Below are 16,064 nucleotides of genomic sequence, written 5' to 3' on the forward strand. Positions count from 1 at the left end.
GGCCTGGAACTCAGAAATCGGCCTGCCTCTGCCTCCCAAGAGCTTGGATCAAAGGTGTGCTCCACCAAGCCTAGCTGCTACTGCTGCTTTTTCTTTGGTTTCCTTGTTTTTTTTTTTGGTTTTTTGAGACAGGGTTTCTCTGTGCAGTTTTGCGCCTTTCCTGGAACTAACTTTATAGACCAGGCTGGCCTCGAACTCTCCTGCCTCTGCCTCCTGAGTGCTGGGATTAAAGGCGTGCACCACCACCCGGCCTCTTTGGTTTCATTTTTAAGTTATTTTAAATATTTTATTTTTATGTGTATGAATGGTTTGCCTGCATGTATGTATGTGCACTGTGTGTGTGTGTGTGTGTGTGTGTGTGTGTGTGGTGTGTGTGTGTGTGTGTGTGTGTGTGTGTACCTGGTACCTGTGGAGGTCAGAACATGGTGCTGGATCCCCCAGAACTCGAGTTACAGACAGTTGTGAGCTGCCATGTGGGGCTGAGAACTGAACCCAGGTCCTCTGGAAGAGCAGTCAGGGCTTTTAATGGCTGAGCCATCCCTCTAGCCCTTATTTTTTCATACAGACTTATTTCTTTTTTATTTTTTATGTGTGTGAGTTCTTTGCCTACATAGATGTGCCTGTATCAGGTACATGCCTGGTGCCTTTGGAGGTCAGAAGAGGCCATCGGATTCCCTGGAGCTGAAGTTACAAAAGGTGGTGAGCTACTTTGTGGGTGCTGGGAACTGAACCCAGGTCCTCTGGAGGAGCAGTCAGTGCTCTTCATCACTGAGCCACCTCCCCCGATGCACATTTGGAACTCTTGATTCTCTTCTCTCTGCCTCCCAAGTGCTAGGCATGTGACTCCATGCCCTGAATGTTTAGAGTTTTTGAGACAGGGTCACATGTAACCCACGATCTATGTAGCTGAGGCTGGCCTTGAACGCCTGATCTTCCTGTCTTCGCCTCTAGAGTACTGGCTTATTATTATTATTGCTGTTGTTATTTTGACACAAGATTTCACCAAATTACCAGGCTGGACCCAAACTCTCTATGTAGCCTTGGCAGGTCTGACACTTTCAATCTTCCGGTTTTGGCATCCTAAGAAACTAGATCTATAGGATCACGCTATCAGGCTCTGGTAAATTTTTTAAGTTGTTTTATTTTTATTGTATGTGTATAAGTGTCTTACTTGGATTGTATGTCTATGCACCACACAGGTGCCTTGGGAGGCCAGAAGAAGGAGTCAGATGCCCTAGAACTGGAGTGGCAGGTTGGGAGTCTTCATGTGGGTGCTGAGAACCAAACACGGAGCCTCACAGTGAGGAATGTCAGCTGCTGAATCACTGCCCAGCCTTGAAACCCAGCTAGACGATGATGAGTGATGATGGTGATGATGATGGTGATGGTGATGATGATGGTGATGATGATGATGATGATGATGGTGATGATGGTGATGGTGATAATGGTGATGGTGATGATGGTGATGATGATGGTGGTGGTGATGATGGTGATGGTGATGATGATGATGGTGATGGTGATGGTGATGGTGATGGTGATGATGATTTGTTTGTTTTGTTTGAGATAGTCTTCCTCTGTTGCTTGGCTGGCCTTGAACATGAGCCTGCCCTTGCTCTCTAGGGTTCATATTCTAGGTGCACACCACTACACCTGGTCTTAGATATTCTTTTTAATTAAATTGTTTGTTTATTTATTTATTTACATTTTTGAGACGGGAGCCTAGCTGTGTATCCCAGAGTGGCCTCAAACTCACCATTCTCCTGCTTCTGCCTCCCAAGTGCTGAGTACAAAGTACCATATCTAACAAAACAATTAGATCCAAATATTCTATTACAAATTATTTTGAAAAGCTGAGGAGACAGCCCGGTGCGTAAGAGCAGTTGTCGCCCAAGAATGAGGACCTGAGTTCAGATCCCAGCACGTACATACAAAACTGGGTGTGGTTGTGCACATACCTGTAACTCACAGCACTGTTGGGGACAGAGACAGGAGGATTACTGGGCTGCTGGTGGTCACCAGCAGCCGGCCCTGCTCCAGGTTCAGTGAGAGACCATGTGTCAAGTGAATAGAGCAAAGAGCAATAGGTCAGGACACCCGCCATCCTCCTCTGACCGTGCACACACCTGCACATGTGTACACACTATACACAGACACACCACACTCACATGCATATATGAACATGTACAACATTTTTTTCAAGGGCTGAAGAGGCTATATCAGTCAGTAAAGTGCAAACCTTACAAGTATGAGGACCTAAGTTTGATCCTTAGAACCTACATTTAAAAAAAAAAAAAAATAGATGGGATGGTGCATCCTTGTAGTCCTTAATACTAGGGAGGCATCCACACACTCAGGACATAAACATGCGCACGCGCGCGCGCGCACACAGACACACACACACACACACACACACACACACACACACACGCACAGAGAGAGAGAGAGAGAATTAAAATACACAAAATAATGAAAGAATTGTACCAGAAGCAACCACACACTACTGCCTGGATTCTCCCAGTGATATTTTTGTATATCTGCTTTATCACATATCCGTCTAGTTACTCATACTCTAGCCAGCTGCCAACACATTTCCCTTTGTATTCAACAGCACACTGCATACATCTTTTCATAAAGGCAAACACTCTTCCACAACAGTGTGTTAGCCGGCCTCTCGCCACGCTGTCACTGAATGTGCCACTTCTGGGACACCTGCAAGAGCCTGCCTTATTGTGATTCTTTAAGGAGACTACTCCAGTTGGGGTGTTTGAAGTGAGTACTCAATACCCAGATTAGAAAGCTGAATCCTAAACCAACAAGAAGACAGGAAGTCAGTCGGTGAGAACCAGATGGCACCTGCGTTGCTGATAAAGCTGCTGTTGGGAAATGGAGGCCCTGCCGGCCGACAAGTGGGCTTAGTAATTTCCCAGTACGAGAAAGGCCTGGCCAGTTAACTGTGTTCTCTGCAAAGGCATAGCTTGCACCCGAAGAAGCCGAGTAGAACATGTTCTTTCATTCTTCTGTGTGTTGGGAATTTTTCATCATGCTTGGGCTTTGCTGTGGTTTGAATACATCTCCCCAATGGATGGGTTGAAAGCTTGATTCCCATCGCAGTGGCGTTAGGAGCTGAGAGCTAATGAAAAGTGGTGAGGTCATGTGGGTGGAGCCTTCAGGAATTACCGGCCTTACCTCAGGAGTGAGTTAGTTACTGGGAGAGTGAGTGGCCTGCTTACCAGAGTAAACCAGCAGCTGGTGAGGTAGCTCAGTAGTTAAGAGACTGTACCGTTCTTAAAGAGGGGTGGGTGGGGCTGGAGAGATGGCTCAGCAGTCAAGAGCACTGGCTGCTCTTCCAAAGGACCCACATGGTTGCTAACAGTCATCTGTAACTCCAGTTCCAAGGGGATCTGAACGCTCTTCTGGCCTCCATGGGCACTACATGCAAATGGTACACAGACACACATGCAGTCAAAACACACATACTAGTAAAAATAAATAAACCTCAAAAATCTGCCAGGCAGTGGTGGCACACACCTTTAATCCCGACACTGGGGGGGGGGGGGGAGATAGGACAAAAAGAGAACCAGAAGTTGGTTCCTAGCACCCAAGTCCAGTGGCTGACAACCACTAGTAATTCCGCTCCAAGCTATCAAGAAGGAGATGGCAGGTGGTTCAGTTAGCCATGGGTTCAGTCTCCAGCATCCTTGGTTAACTTTTCCTGAGGGCAACACAAATGACTATTCACCCCTAGCTGGGCACCAGCAGCTGACTGAAGTATGTTGTATGCGTCCATGTGGGTGGTGTGTGCTCCTGAGTGTAGCTCCCTATGAAGGCCAGAAGAAGGCAATGGATTTCCCCAACAGCTAGTGTCACAGGTAGCTGTCACCTGCCCAGCGTGGGTGACTGGAGCCTAAATCAGGTCCCCTGCAAGCTCATTCCTACTCTTAATGGTTGAGCCGTCTCTCCAGGCCCAGCCTTTCTTTCAGTCAGAGTCCAGTCAAGTATTTAACGGATAGGAATTTAAACAGAGAAATGGAGAGCCTGAAGAGCCAAGCAGGAAACAGAAATGAAACTCCGATTAAATGGGATGAAGTCACAGGCTTTTCCTTTGGTCTGCCCTCCTGCCCCAGCAGTGTGTCCTATTGGCCGACTGCTGAAGGAAGTCATTTCTGAAGGGAACTGGGAGATAATCCGAAGGGGTAACCCTGCTTTGCGGAGGGAACCGGAGAATGGTTCCGAAAGCAGTTGCTATTATCGTTATCATTTTCTTTAAGGTTTGGTGGGGGTGGGGGGTCTAGAATTCTGAGTTTCTAGAGCTCAGCCCAGCAGTGAGAGCTGAGGCTTCCTGAGTGCTTTATTGATCTTGGCCCTTGGTATATAGAGATGCATGTTGGCTTCTGGTCTCTGCCAGGTAATTGCTCAGGCCTTGGCAGTTATTCAGTCAGCCCTGAAGTCAGCACTGCCTCACCCAAGATTCAGGGAAAGGGAAGCAGAAGGGATTTCTCAATGAACGCAGAGAGGTTGTCTCAGCACCTTTGAGGGCTCGGCATAGATGGGAAGTTCTGGCCAGTGATGTCACACAGCGAAAAGGAGGCTCCCAGGAAATTCAGGGATAGACTGACTGTTGTGAAACAGTTTGTGACAAGGCCTGGGTGGGGCGTGCCCAGAAATGGCTTAACCCAGTTCTAAGGCCACTTCCTGGAAGACTGGGAAATATCTTCTGGTCTTTGAGACATCCCCTTAAGTGGGCTCTGGGGGAGTAAAGCTCTAGGAATTTGACTACCAAAAATGGGAAGAAAGTCTCTATCTAAATAGTTCTCAGGAAACCCAGAGTTTAACCTTGAACCAAGGTCAAATATGTTTATTTTCAGAGTTGAGGAAAAGGATTGTGCGCTGGGAATGGAGCTCATTTGGCCGTATGCAAGGCCCTGGGTTCAGTCTTCAGTAAGACGGAAAAGTCTCCAATATTTAGAGAGCCTTTCTCACATACAAAACATATTCTCCAAGTTCATTCTAGAAAATGCTTCTCAAGAGCAGGTTGGCAACGAAGTTAGGCAATAAAATTTGGAGTACAGAGCTGGGGTAGACTGTGGTTTTTGCTTCTGTCCTGGCTGTTTGGCTATGGGCAGGGGACAGAACCTCTTACTCTTAAGAAATATGACCAGGACAGCCAGAGCTATACAGAAAAACCTTGTCTCAAAAAAAAAAAAAAAAAAAAAAAAAAAAAAAAAAAAAAAAAAAAAAAAAAAAAAAAAAAAAAAAAAGAAAAGAAAGGGAAAGGAAAGAAATATGAATCATATGAACTACTTCATAGAACTGTATGGATTAGAATAAGCTCACACATGAAAGTACAAGGCTGCAAGTCCAGTATGCAGTGAGTAATACCGAATTGTGGTCATTCATTTCCTTATGATGTGCATGATTTGTGTGGCACTTTGCAAAAAACACTTTCCCTTATGTGAGTGCGCTGGAACACTGTTGTGTGAGGTCACCCAGGGAAACAACATTGATTTTGCTTCTCCTGTGCATTTAGCACCCTGCCGGATGCTAACAGTTACTTTGTTGGTTTCACTCATTCAATAAATATTTGAGTGTTTGAGTATTTGATGCCAGGCTGTTTTATGCACTGGGGAATCTAACAGTGAACAAGAGACAAAAATCCCTGCCTGGGGCTGGAGCGATGGCTCAGTAGTCAGTCTCTGATGCCCAGACATGAGGATCTGAGGTTGGATCCCCAACACCTACTTATAGTCATGTGCCTGTAACGTTAACACTGTGCAAGCAGAGAGGCAGGTCCCCAGAGCTGGCTGACTTGCCAGCCTAGCTGAATCAGTGAGCTCTGGGCTCAGTGAGAGACTCTGTCTCAAAGAAACAATGAGGTAGAAAGCCAAATGAGGGGGACACCAGCACTGGACCTCTGCAATCACATGCAAAAGTTAGAGTGAAACAGGTTCCATGCCTTGGCACAACTGACTCCATGATGGAAGGTACCACTCAGGCTGTAAATCTCAGCATGTAGACAGCACCATCTGCCCAAATGGAAGACAAAACTCTAACCTATCAAAGCCCATAGTTCTGGGAAAGTCTCAGCTTTTTGGCTTCTGTAGTTCCACTTCTTGCTAACTGTTCCTGTTAACTGGAAGTACCTCAACCCAGGATGTGGTTTCTGTGCTTAAAAGCTCACCCTGAGAAAAGCTTGGGATCACACTGGGATCCCAAACACGCAGTGTAGTCACCAGATTGCTGATAAAGACTTTCTGTTGGCTTACAGTCCTGTCCAAGCAGTCTTCTCTGGTGGACACCCCACAAGAGTGTACCTGCACAAGCACATGCACATATGTACACACACACAAATATGCACCCATATATGTACTACACACACACACACACACACACACACACACACACACACAAATAAAAAACAATAATTAAAAGATGTTCATCAGGACCATGAAAGATTCCATTAAGAGCACTGGCTGCTCTTCCAGAGCAACCGTATGGCAGCTCACAACCATCTATAACTCCAGTTTCAGGGATCTGGAGCCTTCTCTGATACAGCACTCACATGCATGGGTACACTCATGCAAGACATACTGCAGCATATCATGACATAAATAATGTGGTTACCAGGCACTCACATGCACAGACATACGATGGCAGCTGGCTAAAATATCTCAGAAGCCAATACAAGAAAATTTAAAAAAAAAAAAATTTTTAAAAAGATGTTTAGTTCCTCTTCAGACTACTCAGCTGCAAGTTGATTTATCTAGTTTTGTTTTGGGTTTTTTAAATCCCTTTCTCACATAGGGCGTTCTGTCCGTGTGGAGAAAGACAATAAACACAATATAGTAATCTTTTGGGCTTGGTGTTGTACAATGCTTTACAAGCACTCACTATACAGACGACATTTGAGACACATTGATACTCAGTCTCACGACTAAATGTGCTAAATTCAAAATTTAAAGTCAGATAGCACGATTCTGAGTTCTGGATCCTAATCATTATGGTATATTATCTCAACAAAAAAACAAAACGAAATTATTGTTGTTATTATTATTATTATTATTTATTATTATTATTTTGGTTTTTGACAGGGTCTCTCTCTACAGCCCTGGCTGTCCTGGAACTCACTATGTAGACCAGTTTGGCCTTGAACTCACAGACAGCTGCCTGACTCTGAGTTCTGGGATTAAAGATGTGCGCCACCACGCCCAGCTCAGTAACAACAACAAAGTTATATAGGTACTAATAAATCAAGATCCCATAAATGCTCTGGAGGAGGCAAAACAAAGTCCAGCAAGATGGTGGTGGGGGCATGCAGGATGGTCAGGGGGGAAGTGAGATGGTCGGGGGGGGGGGGGGATGCAAGATGGCGGGGGGGAAGTGAGATGGGCGGGGGGGATGCAAGATGGTCAGGGGGAAAGGCACCGGCCACCAACCCTGATGGCCTGAGCTCTGTCCTGAGACCCACATAGTGGAAGAAGAACCGATCCTATAGCGGTCCTCTGACGGCCACATCTGAGCCACGGCACATGCACCCACACAAGATTTAAAAAAATAAAATGTAGTTTAAAAAATTGAAAAGGGGAACCCTCGGAAGGCAAGTGCAGGCAGATCTCTGTGAATTCAAGGTCAGTCTGGTCTACATGAAAGGTTCTAGGTCAGCTAGGACTAAAGAGTAAGACTGTCAAAAAAAATCCATAATAATAATAAAATAAAAAGGCAACATAATCCAGCACTCGGGAGGCAGAGGCAGGCGGATCTTTGTGAGTTCAAGGCCAGCTTGATCTATAGAGCAAGATCCAGGACAGGCACAAAGCTACACAGAGAAACCCTGTCTCGGCAACAGGAGGAAATATAGGGTGTGTGTTCCCTACGTAGGGTCGTCAGAGATGGGCTCCTTGAGGAGTCACAGCTGAGCAGAAACTTTCCAGGCATGGAAAAGATACAAGAGATATCTTGGACCACAATCTTGGCTGAGGGAAGAGCATGCGCAAAGGCCAGAAGCAGGCTTCTGTGTTCCGGGGAACCACACGGAGGCCAGGATGGCAGGTGCCATGAGCCAGGGGTTCAAAGATGGCTCAGCTCAAGCTGCTGGCTGGATGCAGTTGTTTTTTTGCTAAGAAAGATTGTGGGAGCAGGTTTGGATGGCAAGGTGAAGGTTTGGGGTAATCCATCACCCAGGTGGGAGTTACTAAGGATTTAGAGGGGTTAAGTAGCTCAACCCAGGCAGTCATTTTCTAGGACTTGATTCAGACTCATGTAGGTGAGTGTGGTGGTGCACTCCTGTAATCCCGGCACTTGGGAAGCAGTGGCAGAAGTCCAGGGCTAGCCTGGGTTACACAATCAAGTCTGAGGTCAGCCAAACACCCTGCCTCGATAAAAACAAAAGCTTCCGATAGAGCTCTGTTGGTAGAGTGCGTGCCTGGCATGCACGGGGCCCTGGGTTTGACCCTTATCACCAGGTTTGATCCTGGGTGGGTGTGGTGGCTCACCTGTCATCTCAGCCTAGGAAGGTGGAGACATGGGATCCTCAAAAGAACCTAGCTAGTGAAAGTAGCTAGCTGCATTGGGAAACTCTGGGTTTGACGAGAAACTCTACATCAAAGGATAAGGTAGAAGAGCCTTAGAAAGAGATTCCTGACGGACAAACAACCTCAAGCCTCCACGTGCATGCATTTGTGCTTGCACCTGCCCACTACACGTAACCTCATACTGGGAACACAGAGACAGAGAGAGAGAGAGAGAGAGAGAGAGAGGAGGGAGGGAGGGAGGGAGAGGAAGAGAAGGAAAAGGAATGGCAGCCTCAGTCTTGAATCCCACGTACGTTTCCCCATGTGAGTGCTGTGGGGGAGGCTGGAGTTGTTTGATTCTGACAGCCTTAGCCTCTGTCCCCAAGAGGGTTTAAGGTGGGAGGAAAGAGGGAGAGAGGTAGTAGAGAGGAAAGCGACAGAGAGAAGGAAGCAGTGGTACCAGAGGTTGGTACAGCACAGTAAATGGCAAATGTGTAAATACAAAATGCAATCAGAAACCCTGGGCAGCGGTGATTCTCTGGAAAAGAGAAAGAAAGAAGAGTCCCAGCCCCGCGTAGCTGGAGGATGTCCAGCAGGCTATACCCTGTCAGAAATGGTATTATAGTTTGGATCTTTGTCTCCCAAAGGGGGCTGGGTAAATAGCTTAGTGGTACAGTACTTGGCACACACAAAGTCTTTTATCCCCAGCACCACACACACACACACACACACATACACACACACACACACACACACACACACAGGTCTCCAAAGGCCCATGTATTAAAAGATTGGCCTCCAAGGTCCACTAATGGGAAATGATAGAATATTGAAGAGCTGGGGCCTGGGGGTAGGTATGGTGGTACACTCTCTTAATCCCAGCATTCTGGAGGCAGAGGCCAGCCTGGTCTACAAAGTAAGTTCCAGGACTGTGGGAAACCTGCTCCCCCCTTTTAAAGGGTTCCTACGAGGAGGAGAGAGGCATAAGAAATATTAAATAGAATGACAGGCCTATCCAATGAAATGTAGCAGGAATCTTAAAAGGTCTTATTAATAAAAACAAACCTGGAGTCAGGTATTGGGGTGAATGCTGGAAGATCAGAGAAGCAGAACAAGTCACAGCCACTTCACCTTGCCAATTCCTCAGCTGATCCTGTTTCCTCAGACTGGAAGCCTCATCCAGAATGAATCTCAGCTGAACTGTTGCTCAAAAGCCTAAAAGCTTAACCAGCCTAGTTCCTGGTTTTCACACCTTATATACCTTTCTGCTTTCTGTCATTACTTCCTGGGATTAAAGGCGTGAGTCACCATGCCTGGCTATTTCCAGTGTGGCTTTGAACTCACAGAGATCCGGATGGATCACTGCCTCCAGAAGGCTAGAATTAAAGGTGTGAGTGCCACCATTTTCAGGCCTCTATGTCTGTCTAGTGGCTGTTCTGTTCTCTGACCCCAGATTAATTTATTAGGGTGCATAATATACTGGGGAACATAATATCACCACAATGAAAGGAAAGACAGAAACACAGGATATCTTCGGAAGGACTTGGGTCAATACCCAATGGCCCAGAACTTTATTCAAAAGGGCTTTTTATAGTAATACCAAGGGGCAAGGCAAAAGACCTCCCTCTTGCTAGATACAGCCAAGTGGAGACCCTTCCAAACACCTGGTAACCAGGCCCGTGGTCCAGTCATCCTCTTATGCAGTCCTGCTGGGTAAAGCAAGCTCAGATCTCACTAGGAAACCTCTGTGGGCCTCCACACAGGACAATAAAGGTTACACAGTGAAACCAACCTTCTTTCAAAAACCCACACACATACACACAAAAAAAGATCTAGGACCTGGTGAGAGTTCTTTAGATCACTGAGAACACACTCTCATATTTTGTTATTTAATATTTGATATGTGAATGCTACAAATTTGAATTTGGGTTTTTTTTATTTTTATTCATTTTATGTGTACGAGTATTTTGTCTGCATGTCTACATGTACATTTTCTGTATGCCTGGTGCTCAGAGAGGCCAGAAGTGAGCTTCAGATGCTCTGGAACTGGAGTTAAGGATGGCTGTAAGCAGCCATGTGGGTGCTGAGAAACAAACCCAGTTACTCTGTAAAAAACAGTGAGTCCTCCTCAACACTGATCCATCTCTCTAGCCCCAAATTCACTGTGGTTTTTAAATTTTTAAAAATTTACTTTGTGTGTGTGTTTGCCTGCATGTATGTACACCGTGTGTGTTTCTGGTGCCCGAGGAGGCCAAAAGAGAGTTGGAGCTCCTGGAACTGCAGTTACAACTGGTTGAGAGCCATGATGTGGATGCAGGCCTGAGCAACAGTGCTCTTAACTGCTGAGCCTTCTCACCAGCCCCTTGTCTTTCGTTTCCTAAAGTGAATTTGGTCTTGGACAATCTTATGCATGTATGCAATGTATTTTGGTCACATTTACCCCCTTACCTTCTCTTGACTCCCCGCTCCCACCAAGTCCCTCCTTCCTGCCTAGTCCACCCCGGTTTCAGTGTGTCTGAGTGCAGGCGGTGTTTGCACGAACCTGAGTGGAAGCTTGTTTGCCAGAACTTCCCAGTGGCTACAGCACGAAGAAAAGTGTCTCCCCATCCCCTTGGGGACTGGTTCTGAAGCACCAGGTCCAGGTCCTCTCCCATCCTTTGTTTCCTGGTCAGGGCGTAAGTGGGTTTTGTGATATGCTGGTTTAGCATAGGCCCAAAACTTCAGGGACTCTCAGCCGTGGACTGGAACCTTCAAAGCTGAGAGCCCCAAACAAGCCTTTCTCTTTCCAGGTTGCATGTCTTGGGTATTTTTATTACGACAGAAAACTAACCAATGTAGATGAGAAGACTCCAGAAGCCTGGAGTCCACTAGGCAAGCCTTCCCTGTAAGGGGTCTTCCCGTTGTGACAGTGTCCCCTAGCCAGACACTGCCTCTGAACTGGAACACACAACCTGAAAGCGTCTTCCTCACATCATGTCAGGCTTCTGAAATATCACCAAACACAAACTCTTGGTCTTTCTCCAATCCCAGGCTTGTTCTGCCCATGATGGGACTCTAAGAACCCAAACTTGAGATAAGGATTCACATTCCCAGCCTGACATATCAAGAAGTGTTCCCAGGAGGAGCTGGGAACCACGTGGGAGAAATAAGATAAAGAAGGGCAAGAGGTGCTGTGAGCACAGACCTAGGCCCACACTGGGTGGCATCAGCCTGCTCCACAGGGGGGCGCTATGGTGCAATTACATTGAAAGGGTTAACCGCTCCCACTTTCACAACGGAATTTAGGTTCCAGTTCTCTGAGAAGGACAAACAGGTGTCTTTTCCAACAAAGAGTCATTTATCCACAAGGCTCTTACATTCAGGGTCGAGGGAGAGAACAAACACGGAGGACCGAAGTCAGCCTCACAGTATCTCAAGGACAAAACAGCAGCCCCCTTCTGAGTCACTTCCAAGCTTGTGCAGATGCGTCCAAAAATGATAAGACTAAATCTTAGCCAATTAAAAATATACTAGCCAACTAGGTAACTGACACTGAAACTCCTCTTAGCTGTCCTTAGAAGGAGCTTGCATGGCCCTCTGGGGGTCGTCACCATTTTGTACAGGTGAGTGACCCTACATGCATGTGGCATAATAAATGCTTTGTTCTTGCATAACTATTTGAGTCTGGGGTCTTAGGGTTTGTGTATCTGGAAGGAAGGATGCTGGGCTGTCACCTACTCCGGGTAATCATTGGCTGTGGGTGGAGGAAGCAAATTCTGGGCAGTTTTTTTGTTTGTTTGTTTGTTTTGTTTTTCTGAGACAAGACCTTGCTATATATCCCATGTTGAGCTGACCAAGCTATCAGTAAATTTAACTGAAACTCAAGACTGAAATTCATTCAGTTAAACGAATGAATTGATGAATGGCCAGCTGGGGAAGCCGCGCAGAAGGCAGCGTGGTGATCCAGGCACGCATAAACGCTGAGCACCGTTTTCTCCGCCCGGCTCGCGGCCCCCCGCCGGAATGCTGAGTGCCCGGGAAGGAGGCGGAAATGAGCGCGCTCCACAGCTCTCCAGCCGAGTGTTTACTTAATTAGGGCCTGTATCCCGAGGCTCGTTTGTGTTTAACTGTCCGCCTAATAGCTTCGTCTGGCTCCGGGCCGGCGCGCGGGGGAACTTTGGGGGAGAGGATGGGTCGGGCCACCCTGTTCCCTGTGGGCCAGAGCCAGTGAGCAACTCGGGCAAGCACCTAGGACATGGAAAGCGTCCCCAGCAGGAGAGCGGGGCCCCTAGCTAGCTGCCTTAGGTTTTCCCTGCAAGTGGCCACCTCCCACCACAGCTGCTGGGACTGCGCGGATCACTGCAGACTCCAGAGATGGCAGATGCCAGCTACCCTCAGCCGTGAAATTGAAGGATTCCGACACTGCTCATTCTCTTAGTTGTGGAAATGGGAGTGCTAGCCAGGAGAGGTACGGCTGGCTGACGAGGCAGAGAAAGCCAAATGGGCCGCATCCTAGAGCCCTAATACCGACAACACTGGGCCCTTGTTCGGTGCCAGCTACTGAGTTCAGCGTTTTTAACACATTAATCTGTTTAATCCTCATGTACACATATTCACTTAATCCTAACACAGCCAAGTACAGTATGTGTGGTGTGTGTGTGGTGGGGGATGGGTGGTGGTGATGTGTGTTCATGTGGATGAGTAGAGTCCAACGTGCATGGCCTGAAGACAATCTCCGAGCCAGCACCCTATCTTTCACCTTGTTTGAGACAGGTGTTCTGTTGTTGGGCACTGTATAAGCCAGGCTAGCTGGCCTGATAGCTTCCCTTGAGTCTCTCATCCTTCTCCCATCCCTCCGTAGTAGATTACAGATGGGCACTGCTTTCCATATAACAAGGGTTCTGGGGATTTGAACACAGGACTTTACCAAAGCTGAGCCATTCCTCTATCCTACCCATCTGTTTTGAAACAGGCTCACTATGTAGTGCAGGCTGTCCTTGAACTTGCAGGAATCATCTTGCCTCCCATCCCGTGCTGGTATTAAAGGCATATACCACCCACCACTCCTGGCTCTAGTACAGTTCTTCAGAGGGGAGGTGTCAAAGTAGTTCCATCCCAGTAAGAGGTGGAATCCGAGCCTGAATCCCACCCAGTAGAGCAAGCAGAGCCAGTGCTTGCCTGGTTGCGTCACAAGTTCCACGGCTCAGTCAGAGACTTGTGGTAGGTAGGTTCAGGTAAATACGTGAAGAACAAAAAAAAACTATAAATAAACCTTTAAATCTGAGCTAGGTGGAGGAGAAGGCAGGGAAGGAGAGGCATCATCCTGGGGTTCTCCAGGGAGCAATGGAAGGTGGGGAGAGCTCAGGGCGAAAGGCGTTAGATTGGTTCACAAAGCTCGGCTCCACGGCTGAGGCTGTAGCGCCGTGGTGGAGCACTTGCCAGCCATGGGCAAGGCCTTGTGTTCAGTCTCCAGCATTGCAGAGAGGTGGGGGGGGGGGGCTGCCTACATGGGGAAGGGGCGTGTAGAGAAGGCAAGTTGGAGCCTATGCCTGCCCAAGGACTTATGTGCCCCAGGGTGCCTCAAGGACAGTCATTCTTGTCCAATATAGTAGAAAGAGCAACCTAGAGGAACAAGTCCCAGCTCACCAGGGGAGCTGTCTTCCCAGGGACAAGCATTAGCAGCAGGTAGTTTTCAGATTATGTACAGCATTTCAGGCCAATAACAAAAGCTACATTTAAAATTGCCGTTATTGGGACTGGGGCTATAGCTCAGCTGATAGACGGCTTGTCTAGCATGCATGAAGCCTGGGTTCAATTCCCATAATCACCTAAACCAGGCATAGGGATACATGTTTGAAATCCTAGTAGTAAGAAGGTAGAGCCTGGAGAAGCAGAAATTCAAGACCATTCCCAGCTGCATATTGAGTTTAAGACCAGCCAGAGATAAATTAGATTTTTTATAAAATCGTCATTATTAGGCTAGTCATATCGGGTCATGCTTTTAATCCCAGCAGTTAGGAGACTGAGATGGAAAGTTTGCCATGAATTCAAGGCCAGCATGAGCCTACAGTGTGAGACCCTACCTCAAAAAAATAAATAGAAGGGCAAAGAGATGGCTTAGCAGGCAAAGCACTTCCTGCACAATCCTGATGCCCCTAGTTCAAACCCCAGAACCCCTTTAAAGGTGGAAGGAGAGAATGGACCTCACAAAGTCCTCCTCTGACCTGCCCATGTGTGCAGTGGGCCCATATACACACAACAACAAATAAGACAAAAACCTCCATTATTTGTATTTAACATCAAATTGAGGAAACATTTATATTGGGGGAAGAAAGCATTTATATGGGGGGGGGGTGGAAACAATGGGGCTAATAACCGTCTCCCTACCTCAAGCCCTTTGAAGTTACTATGACTTCCAAACTCTGGGGATTTCTCTACTTGCTCCCTCCCATTTGTTCAGCTGCAAACGGAAGTAACTATTCTCTCAAACGTATATCAGATCGTGTACTGCGGTCCTCTGAGATCTGGATGTCAGTTTCAAATCCCCAGGGCTCCCGGCGCGCTCGCCTGGGAGGTGGAGAAAGTGTCAGGGGGCAGACCCCGCTGTAGCTGGTGTGAAGACACGCCCTGCCTCCATCAAAGCTTTGAACACGACGCCTCCGGCAGCATGAATGGGGAGCCTCTGTTTTTTGTCGGGTTTCAGATGCGTCTCCACTTTTTTTTTTTTTTTCCGTTGTAGTTGCCAGCAATGGAATATTTGTCTTCCCGTGCTGCAGAGGCTGAGTGTATTGGGGGGTTTTTTTTGTTATACTTTTTTCCAGCGAAGTCGGAACCTGCGAGAGCCACGGGGTACCTTTCGGGAGTAGCTCCAGAAGAGCTGGGAGGACACAGGAGGGAACCACCAGGGAGGCTGGCAGGGGCTTCGCGAGTGCCTGCCGCAGGCTAGCCTCGGCCCCACCTGCGAGGGGGCGGGACCTTGTGACGTTGGACCAATCAGCAGCTACCTGAGCGCACCTGGCCTCCTCCCGCGGGCTCTAGCGAGCCGAAGCGCTCAAAGCTGCACCGGGAGCTTAGCGGAGTGCATTCCCACCGTCTCGGCAGCCTCTTCACCTCCCTCCCGTCATGAGACTCCGTAGTGGGCCTCTCGCCTCCCTGCTCCTCCTGCTTCAGGTACCACAGTGCCCTGCCCTAGTCCTAACCCAGATTGATCCCTGGAGGGCGGGCGGGGTTCTCACGCTGCGGGCGTCGGGCAGGGAGTCGGGGCACGGACCTCGGGGCTGTGTTCTTTGGGGCCAAAGTTGTCCCGGAGGCTCACCGAGGACTCCCAAGGATGGGTGTGCAGAACCGGGCACGCCTGTGACTCAGCCTCCCTCTTAACCCTTCTGCTCTCAGACGCAGGTTTGCTGGCTACTAAGCGTGGCCTCCCAGCCCTACCCGGCGGGCTTCGGGGAGGCTGAAGTGACCTTGGAGATGGGAGGAACTGGTCTGGAGCCGAGCCAAGCGCTGGGGAAAGGTAAGACCCTCCCGGAGCCAAACTGGGATGGAACAACTGTGCGTAAGACCACTCTTGGTCTGCTT

At 48.0% G+C, this 16,064-nt stretch overlaps 1 protein-coding gene across 2 annotated transcripts in view; it reads left to right on the forward strand.

Moving 5' to 3' along the window:
* The first annotated feature begins 15,499 nt into the window (after window positions 1–15,499).
* The window catches only part of Cdh3 (cadherin 3), a 49,090-nt gene continuing 48,525 nt past the window's right edge, over window positions 15,500–16,064 (forward strand). Inside the window, exons 1-2 of one of the 2 annotated variants that reach the window (XM_037206242.1) lie at window positions 15,500–15,656; window positions 15,879–15,999. In XM_037206242.1, the coding sequence (XP_037062137.1) occupies window positions 15,609–15,656; window positions 15,879–15,999 (169 nt within the window). In that variant the 5' untranslated portion in view covers window positions 15,500–15,608. The remainder of the gene's footprint in view (window positions 15,657–15,878; window positions 16,000–16,064) is intronic. The other variant, XM_037206240.1, reaches the window with a different exon arrangement.

Source organism: Peromyscus leucopus, chromosome 5, assembly GCF_004664715.2.
Source record: "Peromyscus leucopus breed LL Stock chromosome 5, UCI_PerLeu_2.1, whole genome shotgun sequence".
NCBI classification, from domain to species: Eukaryota; Metazoa; Chordata; class Mammalia; order Rodentia; family Cricetidae; genus Peromyscus; species Peromyscus leucopus.